At 58.5% G+C, this 15,964-nt stretch overlaps 8 protein-coding genes across 8 annotated transcripts; 6 read left to right on the top strand and 2 right to left on the bottom strand.

Annotated features, from left to right (window-relative positions):
* Positions 1 to 1,001: 1,001 nt before the first annotated feature.
* Positions 1,002 to 1,772, top strand: HRG_08003 (acetyltransferase (GNAT) domain-containing protein; the record flags this gene model as incomplete). The annotated part of the gene is made up of 3 exons (XM_044866474.1): positions 1,002 to 1,238; positions 1,293 to 1,403; positions 1,464 to 1,772. The coding sequence occupies 3 exons, from the start codon at positions 1,002 to 1,004 to the stop codon at positions 1,770 to 1,772; spliced, it is 657 nt and encodes a 218-aa protein (XP_044718363.1).
* A 402-nt stretch (positions 1,773 to 2,174) lies between these two features.
* On the bottom strand, positions 2,175 to 2,943 carry HRG_08002 (ribosomal protein s7p/S5e domain-containing protein; the record flags this gene model as incomplete). Its single annotated transcript, XM_044866473.1, has 3 exons — positions 2,175 to 2,492; positions 2,550 to 2,733; positions 2,804 to 2,943. 3 exons carry the CDS (start codon positions 2,941 to 2,943, stop codon positions 2,175 to 2,177), a joined length of 642 nt encoding a protein of 213 aa, XP_044718362.1.
* A 321-nt stretch (positions 2,944 to 3,264) lies between these two features.
* HRG_08001 (s25 ribosomal protein) lies at positions 3,265 to 3,673 on the top strand (the record flags this gene model as incomplete). The annotated part of the gene is made up of 3 exons (XM_044866472.1): positions 3,265 to 3,267; positions 3,336 to 3,597; positions 3,651 to 3,673. The coding sequence occupies 3 exons, from the start codon at positions 3,265 to 3,267 to the stop codon at positions 3,671 to 3,673; spliced, it is 288 nt and encodes a 95-aa protein (XP_044718361.1).
* A 2,450-nt stretch (positions 3,674 to 6,123) lies between these two features.
* HRG_08000 (mitochondrial carrier protein) lies at positions 6,124 to 7,495 on the top strand (the record flags this gene model as incomplete). The annotated part of the gene is made up of 4 exons (XM_044866471.1): positions 6,124 to 6,162; positions 6,407 to 6,428; positions 6,558 to 6,880; positions 6,938 to 7,495. The coding sequence occupies 4 exons, from the start codon at positions 6,124 to 6,126 to the stop codon at positions 7,493 to 7,495; spliced, it is 942 nt and encodes a 313-aa protein (XP_044718360.1).
* Positions 7,496 to 8,675: 1,180 nt separating this feature from the next.
* HRG_07999 (CENP-S associating centromere protein X domain-containing protein) lies at positions 8,676 to 9,140 on the top strand (the record flags this gene model as incomplete). The annotated part of the gene is made up of 2 exons (XM_044866470.1): positions 8,676 to 9,026; positions 9,093 to 9,140. The coding sequence occupies 2 exons, from the start codon at positions 8,676 to 8,678 to the stop codon at positions 9,138 to 9,140; spliced, it is 399 nt and encodes a 132-aa protein (XP_044718359.1).
* A 1,938-nt stretch (positions 9,141 to 11,078) lies between these two features.
* On the top strand, positions 11,079 to 11,764 carry HRG_07998 (extracellular serine-rich protein; the record flags this gene model as incomplete). Its single annotated transcript, XM_044866469.1, has 2 exons — positions 11,079 to 11,127; positions 11,187 to 11,764. 2 exons carry the CDS (start codon positions 11,079 to 11,081, stop codon positions 11,762 to 11,764), a joined length of 627 nt encoding a protein of 208 aa, XP_044718358.1.
* A 465-nt stretch (positions 11,765 to 12,229) lies between these two features.
* Positions 12,230 to 13,052, bottom strand: HRG_07997 (cytochrome b5-like heme/Steroid binding domain-containing protein; the record flags this gene model as incomplete). The annotated part of the gene is made up of 2 exons (XM_044866468.1): positions 12,230 to 12,724; positions 12,798 to 13,052. 2 exons carry the CDS (start codon positions 13,050 to 13,052, stop codon positions 12,230 to 12,232), a joined length of 750 nt encoding a protein of 249 aa, XP_044718357.1.
* Positions 13,053 to 13,930: 878 nt separating this feature from the next.
* On the top strand, positions 13,931 to 15,917 carry HRG_07996 (PAP2 superfamily protein; the record flags this gene model as incomplete). The annotated part of the gene is made up of 4 exons (XM_044866467.1): positions 13,931 to 14,287; positions 14,358 to 15,145; positions 15,197 to 15,719; positions 15,774 to 15,917. The coding sequence occupies 4 exons, from the start codon at positions 13,931 to 13,933 to the stop codon at positions 15,915 to 15,917; spliced, it is 1,812 nt and encodes a 603-aa protein (XP_044718356.1).
* Between the last annotated feature and the right edge of the window lie 47 nt (positions 15,918 to 15,964).

Here is a 15,964-nt window from a genome sequence, read left to right as displayed (position 1 = left end):
TGGAGGGAGTAACTTACCTGAAGGCGAATCAGGGCGGCGGCTGGTTTTTTCGGGCCCTACTGCACAGTGCTCTTCCACCACGTGTGTGCTTTGGCCGCCGATTCTAGTCACCCACTCTGCCTGTACGGAGTAGGGATAACTAACTAGAGGCATCGGTCTTCGCAGACAATACTCCGCACGACGGCTACCGTCTCCGCATCTACTGTATGTAATGACGTTGCGCCCTCCTCCTCTTCCCCTGGTCGTCGCAACACAGTAACGTTACTGTGGAGTTGCCGTGTTCGGGTATCCGCAAAATGCAGCCTTTTCGAAACTCCATTGTGGCTTTCAACTCCCACTCGGGGCCACTCCCGCAACTGCCTCTCATCTACTGCACCGTATCTCCATGTACAGTATGCATGTATGTACCCACTCATCAGCACCTGTAATTATCCCACTCCTGGCTGGGGAGCAATTTCGCTTCCACGGGCCGGTCAGTCCTCATCTTCCGCTGCCCGATTTTGCGCGCCCCGTGGCGGCCCGCACTTCAGCCATGTTTCTTTGGAGGCTTCGTCGCAGTACATGTGGCGGTGCGAATCCGCCCTCAAACGACCGTACTGTAGCATCGTAGGTATTCAGTCAGGTACGGAGTACAGTACACAAAACACGGTAATTAGCAAGGGATTGCAAATGCCCATGTGCCGGTGGATCTGCATCGGGCCCGCCTCCGATCTCGTCAAACATCGGCGCGCCGGAGCTCCGGTCCGATTAGGCCCTGCTAGGCCTTGTCCTCCACAGGGCGCATGTCGAGCCGCAGGCACGCGCGCCTTTCACAGCTCATGCTGAATCGATTCTTCGACCCGGCATTACCTTATATTAGCCGCCGCCCTTTTTTCCCTGCGTCGGATACGCGTGCAAGTGACCATATCTTCGACTGGCGCACGGACCCGTCTGTCAAGTGTCGACGAATTTGCCCGTTTAAAACACTGTTTTTCTTACCTCCTAGCGCCAATTAGCCCGCCATGGACTCCGATACGCCCTCCATCGCCTTCCTGGAGCCTAGCAATCTCAAAGGGTTCCAGCCAGGGCGCTCACGCGATGCGCAGCCGGTTTCCATACCGAGGCCGTTTCTTGACGCCATGGAGGTCCGTGGCAAAGTCTTTGTCCGGGAGCAAAATGTACCGCTCGAGAACGAGTTCGATTCTGATGACTCCCGATCATGCCATTGGGTCGTCTACGCCACTTCAAAGCAAACCGCAGTGCCCAATGGCAACGGAGATGCCGTGCAGCCGCCACAGAGCTCGACTCGGAAGCCGCCGGCCGGGACCGTACGCCTAGTTCCCTTCCCGCATGAGCCGCATCCCGAAGCTGGCGGCAGCTACTGGAACGGGGTCCTGGAAGGCGAGCAGCCAGTCACGGGCAGCGTAGACACGACAGTCAAACCTCTTCTGGCCGACCGACCAACCTCTTTCCATGATGGCAAGGAACCGTACGTGAAGCTCGGGCGCTTGGCCGTCATCAAGGAGTGTCGGGGCCAACGCCTGGCAGGCTATCTCGTCATTGAGGCCCTTTCCTGGCTCAAGGCGAACAAGTCATACTTTGACGATGCCGTCACAGAACCAGGCTCGGAGCAAGGCGCTCCAAGGTGGAAGGGTCTTGTCTGCGCTCACGCACAGGAGCAGGCAGTCGGCGCCTGGGCAAAATGGGGATTCCAGGTCGACGAGGGCATGGGCAGGTGGTTTGAGGAGGGAATTCCGCATGTAGGCATGTTTCGAAGATTGGACATTGAATAGCTGCCTCAGTCCGCCGGGGTACATCTCGTCTGAGTCCACAAACTTGCACCTCGACGAGCATTGCTCAAGGGTTCAGCGCCTAGAGGAAGACAGCTTTGGCCATCGACGCCATCGCCTGGATGGCTTCATCCACAGACCGACTGGGGTCACATCTATTTTGATCCAGCCGTAGTAGAGCTTTGGCCCCCCGAGCAGAGTGTGGAATGCCCATTGATCGGGCGTGGCAGGAGAGACATAACTTCATTGTGCCCTTGGAGAGCCCACCCTTTTATTGAGTCTCTAGAGCCATCCTTGACGATCCAGACCCGCGTTCCCATGTCCGAACGCAAAATGCAATTCTGAAATGATGCAGAACCACGCCAAAGCCACAAACCCTTCAACTTCAGCCCCTCCCCGCAACATTTATCGGTTGCTCTTGGCTACACGCTCCAGCTCGTCCTTCTTCTTGATGGCGTACGAGTTGCTGCTACCCTTGGCGGCGTTGATCAGCTCTTCGGCCAGGCACTCGGCAATGGACTTGACGTTGCGGAAAGCGGCCTCGCGGGCGCCCGTGGTTAGCAGGGCAATGGCCTGGTTGACCCGGCGCAGGGGAGATACATCGACGGCTTGTCGTCGGACGGTACCGGCGGAGCCAATTCGCGTCGAGTCTTCGCGGGGGCCGCAGTTGACAATGGCGTCAACGGCAACCTGGATGGGGTTCTGGTCGGTCATGAGGTGGATCTGAGGCACGCGTTAGACCATCGGACCGCCAGCGTTCAAGCGCAAATCTCGACGTACAATCTCGAAGGCGTGGGCAACGATGCGGACGGCCATCAGCTTCTTGCCGTTGTTGCGGCCGTGCATCATGAGCGAATTTGTCAGTCGCTCAATGATGGGGCAGTTGGCCTTCCGGAATCGCTTGACGGCATATCGGCCAGCGGAGTGAGTGACATAGACGGGGTTGCGCAGGGAAACGTAGTCACTGTTCCGCCCGACGGTCAGCAATCCAATCCTTTGGCGGGCGTGGTGGCGGCGGCTTTGCCTCGACGTACGTCAGGGAGATGTCGCGGACCTCGACATCGTAGTCCCACTTGTTGAAGAGCTTGATGTTGCCGACCTCCTTGACAACGTCCTTGGGGAGAACATCGGAGAGAACCGTGTTCTCGACTTCAATATCGCCGCCCTCAGACATTTTCGGCGCGTGCAGTCGTGCGTTGGAGGTCTGGCGAGGGACTGCAGGTTAGTATTGCAGGATGTCGTTTGCGTGAGGTTGAAGACGGGCCAAGTCGACGAGGGCTGAAATTTTGGCTGGGTGTGCGGGCCCCAGGCGAATCAGAGGCCGCCAAAAGTTCGGAACGTGCCTTTGCGCGCCGGGCGGCTTAGGGCACGCCTGCCCTGGGCCCAAAACTCCGCCCAGAGGGCCCCCTCTCTCAAGCGGCAGCCTTTTGGCCTTGTCGGGCGAAAATTCACGCTCTTCCACACTCGTCGACAACGTCAAGCACATTCGAACAAAATGGTAGGCGCGCACCAGCCGATCCCGATGGCATCGCCCGGTGGATGCTAACTGGCGATTGATCCCGACAGGCGCCCGCTGCTGGAGCAAAGAAGCAAAAGAAGAAGTGGTCCAAGGGCAAGGTCAAGGACAAGGCCCAGCACGCCGTTCTCCTCGACAAGACCACCTCTGAGAAGCTCTACAAGGATGTGCAGTCCTACCGCCTCGTCACAATCGCCACCCTCGTCGACAGAATGAAGATCAACGGCTCGCTGGCACGGCAGTGCATCGCCGACCTGGAGGAGAAGGGCATCATCAAGCCCGTCGTTACGCACAGCAAGATGAAGATCTATAGTATGGCCGCGAGCGCCCCGCCGATGGAGAGCCGGTAAGCTAACACCTCGCAGCCCGTGCCGTCGGCGCTTCCTAAGCTGCCCGAGAAAAGCGACTTGGGTCTGGAGATTTGGCGTCGGAGTGGCCGTCATGACGAATCGGCCACAGGATTGAGGAATGCTTCGCGGCAGACAATGCCTGATTGGGACATATTTCATGCTCGGTGTAGCATAGACAGGAAGCGGAATCCTTCAGCATTCGACAATAAGACGAAAGGCCTCGAAGGAATACTGGCGATTCGCGACGGGGGGTTGGTCTCGCCGCGTACCTGCATTCCATTTCACAGCCATGAATATTCATCCAATGACCACTGCCACTTCCGAGTCCTCGATGCTCTGGGGCTTGTTTTTTGTACCAGAAACTCTCGTCCTTGTCGACGAACAGCAGCATCGTATCGATGTCCAGGCTGAATGGCTGCACTTGCGATCCACCCAACCGTCGTCAGGGCACAAGCAAGCTGACAACTGCGATGTGGATGTGGTTGACTTGCGTACGGTAATTGCGGAATCCCGCCGAGTCCTTGGGCTTGTGTGCACTCTGCTGCATACAGCTTGGCCGTGACTGCAACCTTGGACTTGGCCTCTCGGTTGCGATCCAGATATGAATGACCTAGATCTGGGCACAATGATGACCCAGGACCGCATGAAATGTCAGCGGCGAGTATCTACTTGGTACGAGTGCTTTACCGACTCTTCGAGTCAGTCTGCTCGCCGCATCCATTTGCTGGAGAAGAGTTGGCGTTGAAATCTGTATCGGCTTACTCATGAATGGCTCAGGAGCATAATTATTGCTTCTCCTCAGTCTTCGCTCTCAGAATGTCGTACGGCTGGTTCAACGAACCCACAGTGATGCGAGATTACTCTATGCTCACCTGCCTTTGGAGAAGTACCACCTCACAGTAACGGGGCTTCCCAATTCCAGGGAGCTGGACCTTGACCACAATGTGGCCTCGCTAACCGGCCATGATTCCCAGGGTCACCTACACAGTTGCTTTGGCTATTCTGCAAAATGGTGCCTGCTGCACTTGAAGATGAGGAATGAACAGCTTCACGCGTCACGGACGGGCCGGACCGAGCTCGCTTGGAGGGCAAACGTGCGAGATTCTTGCGAAACAGGGCCGATTTGGCGATCTCGGCTTCATCGAGACAGGAGAGATGGCCCTTTTCCGCCTCCTTTTTTCGTTTCTTTTCCGTATCCCTTATCTTCCCTTTTGGTTACCCGGGGTTTAGCGCATAATCAATCGATGGGTGTGGAGGCAAAGGGGAGTACGGAGTAGCAGTCAACGCGTCCGCGTCCAAAGCCACCAGAGAATTTGGATGTCAGCAAAGGGATCTTTCCTGGCTTTTCTTTTCAAAGGAAAATCAGCAAAACAAACATCCAGCGTGTTTGAGCAAAAGGGTCCAGCATGCTGCCATTGCAGCATTTCATCCAGGGTCCCAGATCAAGGCACTCCTGTGAGGCATGGCAGAGGCTCTCTCTTAAGCTCTGCTGGCTTCGCTCGACGTGGTGGAGACTTGAGGGCAAATGGCCGGTTGCGGGCCGCACGAAGGATGGGTACCGAGGACCACGGAGCGAGCCCGTATTGATCTTAGCCCGATGCCGCACCCTGCGAGGCCAGTCGTTTGGCTCGGGCATCGCGGCGTCGAGGACGCTGCTGAACACCTGTTTTCCGCCTGGATGGCAGGTCATGCGGCTCGCAAACCACAGCGCAACGACGCCTGGCCAGCCTGTCGGCGCGTCATGGGGTGCCCAGAGCTGTTGAAAATCTCCGGGTGATTTTGGCGAAAGAGAGCAGCGGGACGATGCCGCAGTACCGGACGACAACCTCGACTGGGGCATGTGAAGCTGACTGTAATGGCGTACCAGCAGGTAGACAGCTATTAGTCGATGGGTACCCGCTCGGAAAGCCTGGGGTCAGAAATTTTCTCGGGGCGAACCGGGCACCTCCAAAGCAGGGAGGGAAACCCGCGTTCTCGAGGGCATGCCTCGCATCGCATCCCCCGTTGGGCGGCGTGGTACCTGAGCAAGTATCTCTGATGTATGCGCTACTTGTGCAGGACCTTCTGTAATGCTCCAGCTGCCTAGGGCTGCCAGCTGCCACGGTGGCCTGCCGCTGTTCCCGCGGAAAACAGCTTGAAAGGGGAGGGAGCGGGACTAGGTAAAGGCAACCCGAGACATACCTCCAGCCGGGAGCTCCAATAGCGCCCGTGCATGTACCCTGAGGTCTCTATGCTTGCTTGCTGCTGCGCTTCGATGGGCCAACCAACCAACCAGCGCCGGCTCTAGCGCGGCCCGGGTGGACAAAAGCTGTCCCCTTCCTGGGCTCCGCCGCAAGTTTTTTTTCCCTCCCCCCAAACCTCCCGCCAGCCGGTGCAGAATTTATTTCGCTCGCCTGCCCATTCACCTCTCTCCTCTCCTCGTCAAATCTCCCCTCAATCCTTTCCCCGTCTTGTTTTCGGAAACGAGCTATCCGCTCCAGCCGTCAACATGTCTCCTCCCGAGAAGCAGAAGGTTTTGGGCATGCCGGTAAGTCCAGCTATCTCCTCGTGGCCCGTCAAATCCACCGTGCGCCCCTGGATCGCTTCGGGACACGGTTACCAAGTCGCCATCAATTGGGTCCTGCAAAGGCCGTCGCCACCTTGATGACGCTGTTCGAGGTGCCGCTTCTGCGCGCCCTCTTGCTTGCTTGCCCGTGTCCCTAGCATCTGGAAAATCTCATCCATTTCGATGACCGTCTGGAGCATCTGCTAACTAATGCTGCGAATCACAGCCCTTTATGGCGGACTTCTTGAGTGAGTTCTAGCACCATCCTCGGACGGGACGTCTCGACTGTTCACAATAGTCACCTGTCTTGTGCCGTCGACATGGTCGACCATCGGCCATCTCGGTGAGCAAGCTCGGCTAACCATATCCGACTACAGTGGGTGGTGTCTCCGCCGCCGTCTCGAAGACCGCTGCTGCTCCCATCGAGCGTGTTAAGCTTCTCATCCAGAACCAGGATGAGATGATCAAGTCTGGCCGTCTCGACCGCCGCTACAATGGCATCACCGACTGCTTCAAGCGCACCATGGCCGATGAGGGTACCCTGTCTCTGTGGCGTGGTAACACTGCCAACGTCATCCGATACTTCCCTACCCAGGCCCTGAACTTTGCTTTCCGCGACAAGTTCAAGAAGATGTTTGGCTTCAAGAAGGACCGTGATGGCTATGGCATGTGGATGCTGGGCAACCTGGCCTCTGGTGGTGTACGTGGTCCTGCTCGATCCATGTCCGCGATTCAAGGCTAACCTTGCGGGACGCAGGCTGCCGGTGCCACTTCTATGCTTTTCGTTTACTCTCTTGACTACGCCCGTACCCGTCTGGCCAACGATGCCAAGAACGCCAAGAAGGGCGGTGAGCGCCAGTTCAACGGCCTTGTCGACGTCTACCGCAAGACCGTTGCCTCCGATGGTATTGCCGGTCTCTACCGTGGTTTCATGCCCTCTGTCGCTGGTATCATCGTCTACCGTGGTCTCTACTTCGGCATGTACGACTCCATCAAGCCCGTCCTCCTGGTTGGCTCTCTGGCGAACAACTTCTTGGCCTCCTTCGCTCTCGGCTGGTGCGTCACCACTGGTGCCGGTATCGCTGCCTACCCTCTTGACACCATCCGTCGTCGCATGATGATGACCTCTGGTGAGGCCGTCAAGTACAAAAACTCCTTCGATGCCGCCCGCCAGATTGTTGCCAAGAACGGCGTCAAGTCCCTGTTCAACGGTGCCGGTGCCAACATTCTCCGTGGCGTCGCCGGTGCTGGTGTGCTCTCCATCTACGATCAGCTCCAGCTGATCCTCTTCGGAAAGGCCTTCAAGGGCGCTTAAGCAGAGCCTTTTCCTAGATTCCCGAATAGACTCTGTTGAAGCTGGCGGGGAGAAGGTTGGTGGCTGGCTGGTCGGTGGGCGGGTCGCAGAGGCCTCTGATATAAAACGGAGATGGGGAAAGCAGCAAAGTGGGAAGTTGGGGCTAGATATCCCCACGTGGTTCTGTGCAACAGATGCGCTTCGCGGGTTAGACTGGCATCGGCACGGCGTATTTCTCGTTCTGGCTTTGCCGTGCTTTCTAGGTCGCTGTAATTTGTACACTTATGCAACTTCCCTTGGTCATGAATCCAGGTCGTCGTCGTTGCTTGCCGTGATCGTCAGTCTGGGACCTGGCTTCTGGCCGTGGTATGAGATGCGCGCGTGCTAGGGAGATGTCCATCGCGGTCTTGCCTGCGGCTTAATAGCGACAGGCCATGCTCTCTCGGAGTAGGGCCACAGGTGCTCGTTGTGCTGGTCAATCATCAACTCGGGTTTGTCAGAGTGATGCCTTGGAACTCGGCCGGTTTCCTCTCCCGTGGGCAATCATAAGCTTGCAGGCTACCCTGGGTGATGGCTCGAGTGGAGCCTTGGTTCTCCGAGCAACTCTGAGTTTGGGCAGATCTCAAACATCTTGGCGCAACAGATCAACTTCTCATTCACAGACGGTTCGGTAGCCGCCGAACAATTGCTCTTTCGTCTCTTTCCTCAGGCGGAGACTATTCTCACCAGAACAGAAGGATATATCAGGATGAGTAGAACGCCGCGCCTGGACCCCCGAGATGGTTTCCATCTCGAGAATACGAAGCTTGAGGTTACAAAGCTCTAGGGTATACCAGTAGCTGTGCAAAGACGTCTCCCTTGAGACTCGAGTATAATACATGTACTTGTGATTACAGAGAGAAAGACTCGGGAACAGTCGCCTAGTCGAGGATGGCGCGCCTTCACCAATCGTTACGCCTGGTGACTTGAGAGGCTGAGAGTATGTTGCAACTTGCATGAGATCAGTGAAAAGTGTCACGAGCTGACGGCGGGTTGGAGACCGAGGAGCGATGACTAATCAAGACGAGCCACCCAAGTAGCGTGGTTGTCCTCCACAACGCGCCTCCGCCTCCGCGGTCTTTACTGAGCCACGACAAGAGCTCATGCTGGATCGCTCCATTGCAGGTTTTACCGGTCCCATCAGCCCCAGGCACCCTGAACCATGCCGCCAAAAAAGGCCGCGAACCCTGCTCGTGGGCGTCCCAAAGGCAGCAAGAGCAAGCAGTCGTCGGCCTCAGCAGCGCCGCCCGAGTCTAGCAACCCGTTCGAATCCTCAGATGATCAAGCGGAGGGCAATACGCTGGGCGAGCCGGAGCTTGAAGTTGAAGAGAATGCTGGGGCAGAAAAGTCAATCCCAGAGGACCTGCTGACGCGGGTGCTTCATGAGTTGTTCGCCAAGGCCGCGACGCGGATATCGCGTGACGCGAACGCGGCCGTGGGCAAGTACGTGGATGTCTTTGTGAGAGAGGCCATCGCGAGAGCGGCTGTGGACAAGAGGGGCGGCTTCTTGGAGGTGAGCTGGCCCGGACCCTTGATGCCTCATCGTATTGGAAGCGGATGCTAAACCGTGGAGTGGTAGGTTGAGGACCTAGAGAAGATTGCTCCACAGCTCTTGTTGGACCTCTGAGGCTGTCTATTTCTGGAGTGTAGAGCACGCATATCAGCCGAGAATTGTGCCGGGAGAGCAGGCAAATCGCAGCTTTTGACAGCCTGTGCTCAGACCCAAGCCTTCTACGATCGACAGGCCGCCACGGCAGGACGCAGCAAGGTCAGGCGATGCTTGTCTAGAACCCGGCTCAGCAAAATTTTCTCTCATCAAGGAAGAAACGCGGTCATTCAACTCGTTCGTTTCGTCTGGCCAAGGGCGACCGAATCGAGTCATGACTTCAAAACCACCCCGGGCACAAGCAACGGCAAGCTTCCTCGTCACACATTTGTCCATGACGCCATGGGCAGATACGAGTGCCCACTGACGCCGTTCGTGCCACACTCAGTCTCAGCAGAAACGTCATGGGCGCTGGCGGCCTCGGTAATGCAAGATGCTGTTTTTCGAAACATAGGCGCCGGAGAAGACCTTGGGTGATTGACTTACTGGGATGTTCTGCAGCCTCAAATCTATACCAACGAAGAACTTTATCCGCTGTGGACTGTTTACTGCGCCCGTCACATTCTCTCGGGATAGTCGGATGAATAGCCGGCGAAAAGCATTCGAGCCTGCTTGCCACCTCAACGGAACCTCGCAATTCACACAATTACACTTTTTGAGATTGCAAGCTGTCAAACGAACGACGGGTACGCAAGCTTCCTGCCACGCGGCAGACTTGCAGCTACCCTTGAGACTCCTGTACAGGCCGTTTCCGTTGAACACGGGGAATCAGACGCTTGGCAACGCTTGTGCCACGTTGATACTAGTGGCAAACCCCTTTGAGTGTCTGACGAGCCAGAATCCGTGCGTCTTGCCGTCTGATTTCCTGCATGAGCTGGGCCGAGGACCTTCAACCTGTTGGAGTGTGGCTGAAGTGCACTCGCGTTCCGCTTATGAATACATTCCGCCGCCGAGGGCGAAACTCCAAACTCGTCAGCCGAGAAATGTGGGAGTGAGCAGCTCTGGGCATTGGCTCCGCCAGCTTGCTAATAGGGGGGAGCCTTCCCAAGTCCGGACACGGGGACAAAACGGCGATACATGGACGAACAGCGCTCTCCCAATACAATGGCAACCGCCCTCTGCTGCACCGAACATGTCACAGCCCTTGACGCAAGCGCACCAGCCCGCGGAAACCGATGAAACTGGGGTTGTCGCGCCTTTGTCGGAGGCGTGCCACTTGAAGCAGGTCCATCTCAGAGCTTCAGCTAACGCCGCACGAGTCGCCCACTTCGGATGCGAAGGCGTCCGGATTGGCCGGCAACGCCATGGCATTTCGTCGCCCTCTGTAGCGAGCCGCGGAGGCCCCCCCCCCGCCCGCTCAAACCGACGAGCGAGCTGCTACGCGACCACCTTGGCCGTCTCCCTTTGCGGCCATCGTCTAGCACAGCCGGGGCGGACGCGAACGCACCGAGGCGGGCCTGGGCTGTGGCGTTTTCCCCGTTTCTTTCCAACGGCCTGCGCCATTGTCCATGAGCGGGGATGGCCGGCCGCACAGGGATCCGACGTTGACATCCTCACGAGGACCAAGCGTGTCTCAGAAGTTGGCTCTCGCGAAGCCCCTTGGCCCCGAGCCATTAACTCTAGCCGCCTCTGGAGGTCCATTGGTTCTACGAAATTGATATGATCTAAAAAAAAGCGGCCGTGGTCAAGGTTAAGATGGTCAACTCTAATCTCATATAACCCTGCAACGTCCCTTTTCATCCTTGCCCGCCCGAGTTCTCTGTCCCAGTCTTCTTCATCTTTCCTCCGCTGAGTTCTATCGATATTTCTTATTCCTTCTGCTTTGTCGACACCAAGCGCTAGTCGCTCTATTCAAACACCCACGGCTTGAAGGAATTTGACATTTCTTCCACCTGTGGCTGGGTCCCTTTTACATCGATTCAACACCTCCAACGACTATCATCTCTCTCTCTCGTCATCATGCAGTTCACCTCTCTTGCCGTTACCGCCCTGTTAGGCGTTGCTCAAGGTATGTCGCCACAGAACCGGCTTGGCGAAAAAACGAGCAGAGACTGACACAATCAACAGCCGTCGATGTCCACGTAGTAAATGTCGGAAAGGACCCCATGACCAATAAGACTGGCCAAAAATACTGGCCCGAGAAGGTCGAGGCCAAGGTGGGCGACATGGTCCAGTTCCAGTTCTGGGCCGGCAACCACACGGCGACGCAATCCACCTTTGACGGCGCCTGCGCCCCCGTGTCGAGCAGCAACGCGAGCGCCGCGGGCGTCTTCTCCGGTTTCCAGCCCGCCGCCGCCAGCGAGGCCCAGGGCCAGATCCCCGTCTTCACCGTTATGATCAACGACACCATGCCCAAGTGGTTCTACTGCGCCCAGGCCAAGCATTGCCAAAGCGGCATGGTCATGGTCATCAACGAGAACCCGTCGGCAAATGCGACCCGCACCCTAGAAAACTACAAGCAGCTGGCTTCCAAGGCCCAGGGCAGTACAAGCACCACGGGCCCCAACGGCGGCACCGGCACCTCGGGCGGCACCTCGAGCACCACGAACCCGCCCTCGGCCAACGTCTCCGCCGCCAACTCCAACTTTGTCGCCGTGCCGGCCGCCATGCTGCTCGTCCTCGGCTCCGCCTTCATGCTTTTGTAAAGCAATGGAGAGTAAGTGATCGGGGGGGAGAGGCTGACGCACTCGAGGGACGGGGGAGAGAATGATGACACTGTAATGGCTTTTCCTTCTCGTATGCTCGTGGGACAGCATTATTCCCTCCGGCCGAACGGAGTTGAGAAACGCGAGAGGAGCGAGACACCGAAGTACAGTGGAAGCAAACCGTGTTTTACTAGGGGTTAAGCTGGATGTCACGTTTGGGAACATATCAAAGATGACTTGCATTACACGACAAAAATGGTGCTGCATGTGTGAGATACGCTGGCAAGGTGTCAAGGATTTTTCATTACACAATTAGCATTACGCCCGGGTGAATGCGACGGCGTCAGTAGAGGCGAAATGTCTTGAGACGAAGGCGCATTGGCAAGTGTCACGCTTGAGCGTCGTGTTTCCTCTCCGTCTATTCTGAGACGAAGTCCAAATCGAATGCCTTGTCATGTGGGCGAATTACCGCTGAATCTGTCTCTTGGCCCTGCCCTTTTGAGCCTTGGCGCACAGCTTCTTGACGGGCTGCTTCTCGAGCCAGTCATTGTCCATCTTGATGTAGCCGACGCGGTGGTACTTCTTGCTGTTTGCGAAAAAGTCGGCCCAATTCTTGAGGGCGAGATAAGCCCTCTCGTATGCGGCCTCGAGCTCGTCGGCGCGCAGCTTGGCCATGTCGGCGGCGGACCAGTGGGCGTCGATCTCCGGGTTGTCGAGGGGCAGGAACATTTGCTCGACGCCGCGCAGATCCGGATTGTTGTCCTCCTCGATGCAGGTGGTGACAAAGGCGCGGGCCGAGTCGTGGCCGGCGAAGGCGTGGTAGCTGGCGCCGGGCCCGTACATGTGGCGGCCGTTGGAGACGTCGTAGATGGTGCCGTTGATGCCGAGGTACAGGGGTTTGGTCGGGTCGCGGCCGTCGTAGGCGGAGAGCTCCTCAAGCGTCATGTAGACGGGCCAGCTCTGTTGAAGGAGGCGGCGGCAAAAGGTCAGCGTACCCGAGTTGCGCGACAGAGGGATGAATGGCGAATCATACCATCTGGGCCCTCCACCAGTCCGGGCGGAGAAAGTTGGGTTTGTGCCTCACGCCCCAAGCCCAGCTCTCGCCGCCGCTGATGACGTAGCTGAGGCCGCACGAGGCCAGCAAGAGAAAGGTCATGACACGGGCGACGTCGAGCCACGGCGAGTACCGGTCGTCGGCGTCAATTCGGGACAAGGCTTGGGCGGGCTCCTTGGATGGCGGCACATCTTCGCCCTGGGACCGGCGCTGGCGCACTTTGGAGTCGGTCATGATGAGTGGGCTGGCGATGGTTGTGTCGGCAGGTTGACGATGCGAGGGAGGGAGGAGAGCGGATACGGATGGAGCTGTTGAGATGCGGTACTTTGTATATCAGGGGGGGGCTCTACATATGAGGAGGTTGCGCCTTTGATCGCCTCTGGCGCATTCCTGATGCCAGGCTGGCAGTGAGAGAGGGATGTCGTCGTGGTGATACTGATTAGGCATGTACGTAGTCGTGTCTTGCTCGAGTGAGGCAAGGAAGGACACGAGAGCCACGTGCCGCGGCGCTTCATCGTCCCTCGAGGTACACAGATTTCAGGGCAAGAGTACCGCTCACCCTAAAAAGGTGCGTAGAGATACCTAGGAGATGACGTATAGTACACGAGGGACGCCTGCACGCCCATGTTGCTGCGCAAACGCCCGTGGAAAACACGAAGACCTTCATACGAAAGCATTTACAAAGCCCGTCGACGACGATTCCAATTCAGCCAGGCTTGCAAGCAAGATTCCGAGCGCGCAACAGCATGCGCATTGCAGGTGTACGCCATGGGGACCCTGCCGGCGGCGTAGATAAAGAAAACAAGAGGGGTGACCGTATTGCTCGCTCCGTAGCCCCGTCACATGACGTAGCGTTACCACAGCAACCGTCGCTCGGAAAAAGATGACCCGTTCGGGCCACCACTCCAACTGTAAACAGGACCCTGCCATTCATTGCTCTCTGAGAACCCACCACGCATGACATTGAGAAAAACCCTCCGAGAGCAAGCAAGCCCAGCAGCGACATCCCGACGAGGCAACAACAGCACTAAAGGCTGACGCGGCCTTCATCTACTCCATCTCCCGTCACCACTGCACGCCGCTCACGATCCAGCGGCCGGCGCCCCTCGCCAATGGATCCGAGATCGAACCTCTCCGGCACCCCCGTCGGCGGCGGGCCCTTGCAGACAGCCTCGCCAGACCGGGTCAACCAGTGCTGCGACGCCGTCATGGCCGCTACCCGCGCCGAGGGCCGCGACAACTCGGTGCATGATAAGATCAGCCAGTTCAACAACCTCAGCGTCGCCATGCAGTCCAAGCAGCTCGAGCGCAAGACGGCCGACGCCGCCCTCAAGAGGGCCATGGTCGGCCGCGAGGAGGCCGAGGCCGACCTGAGGAATCTTAGGGAGGAGATGCGGCTGCTGCAAAAGGTAGCCCAAGAGGGCAAGGAGCGCGAGAGGCGCGTTGGCGAGCGCCTCGAGACCGTCATGGTAAGCCGTGGCCACTAGTCCACAACACTGTCGATGATCCGGACGAGGCTCACCCATCCGTCGTGGTCAGGAAAACTACGGGCGCGCCAAGGAGACACATGCTCATACCCAGGCACTGTGGGAAAAAGAAATCCGGCGAGCGCGAAAAGAAAACTTCAAGACGCAGTCCGTCATCGTCAAGCTGCAAGAAGAGCTCAAAACCGCGCGGAGTGCCGTCAAGATCTTGGAGGAGACGATCGAGCGAGAAAAAGAGCGGAGCCGTGTCCGAGAAAACGAGGCGTTTACGGCGAGATATCAACTTGTCGGCGTGCAGGAACAGCTCGACGAAGCGCTCGAGCGCATCAAGATTGTGGAACAGGAGCGCGATGCCTTCAAGACGGCCGCCAAGAACGAGGAGGTGGCCCGCATCGCCGCCGAGGGACGGATCCCTCTCCCCAGAGCCGAGGATCCCAGCGACGAGTTTGCTTCGCCAAAGAAGAAGACGACGACGGCCATCAAGTACCAGAGCGATGCGGATGCGCGACTGTCGCTGACGACAATGGACCTCGTCTCATCAGCCTCCAGCGAATTGGAGATTGAGGAGCTGACCACACAGGTCCTGTGGGAGAGACAGCGTGCAGACCGCGCGCAGGAGATGGTCGACTTCCTACAGGCCGAGTGCCAGATGCACTGCTGCCCATGCACCAAGGCGAAGCAGTCGCGGAAGAGCCAGAGCCCGCCCCAGAAAAGGCGCCGCGAGTCTTTCGAGTGCCCCGCGGCCGTCGAGGCCGAGATTGAAGAGAGGGAGGCCCGACGGTCACCGCTGCCCGCGGCCAACACTCTGCGGATCCAGGAGCCGGAACCCGAGCCCAAGCCTCGGCATGTCAAGTCAAAGAAGGAGCCGCGGCGGAGCACCATATTCTGCCCCAGAGAGGGCATCTTCCGCACCGTCTCGGAGCAGGAGGCGGAAGCGATAGAGGCGGCGCAGCAGATGGCCGACGAGGCCAAGGCGGAGGCCGATGCACCGCCCAAGCCCGACGGCGCGGCCAACAACGAGCCTCGCCTGTACGCGAGAACCCCCTCGGTGGACCCGCCGGCCTTTGCGCTGCTGGCCCAGCCGCGGACCTCGCTCGAGTCGCTTCTCCACGCACCGCACGGCGGCGACGCTCAATACCCGACGGGGCCCCTGCCCACCATCCGCAGCGTGCCCACGCTCTCCACCGCCGATGCCGCGCCGCCTGCCGCTCCGTTCCGGCGAGACAACGAGGGAGACGAGGCGCTGGGGGAGGCGCCCGGCGTGCCGAGCCGAGCATCGCCGGAGCCGCGGCCGCACACGTCTGCGACCATGTACACGGTGACGACGACGACGGTGCCGGTCCGCGACGACAACCAGCTGCAGTCGTCGGGCTCGTCGTTTGGCGAGAAGCTGCGCACGCCGTCCAACGGCAGCAACGTCAGCTTCGACCACACCAACCCGGCCCTCACGCCCACCATGACGAGGGAGCAGGCGCTGGCCAAGATCCGCGAGCGCCGCGGCAGGGTCAGGAGCGCCGCCCAGGCAGCCGCCACGCCGCGCAAGGTCAGCAGGGTCGCCGAGCGCAGGGACATGAGCGCCCCGACGGCCAGGACGGGCGGCCCGGGACGCTCATGACCTTTGCCTGCGTTATGCGAGAGACTCGGCTGCGAGCTCGATTGTGA

This window comes from Hirsutella rhossiliensis (genome assembly GCF_020360975.1).
Source record: "Hirsutella rhossiliensis strain HR02 chromosome Unknown scaffold00009, whole genome shotgun sequence".
Classification (NCBI taxonomy): Eukaryota; Fungi; Ascomycota; class Sordariomycetes; order Hypocreales; family Ophiocordycipitaceae; genus Hirsutella; species Hirsutella rhossiliensis.
The sequence above is the reverse complement of the archived record's forward strand: the minus strand, read 5'-3'. Positions and strand labels throughout refer to the sequence as shown.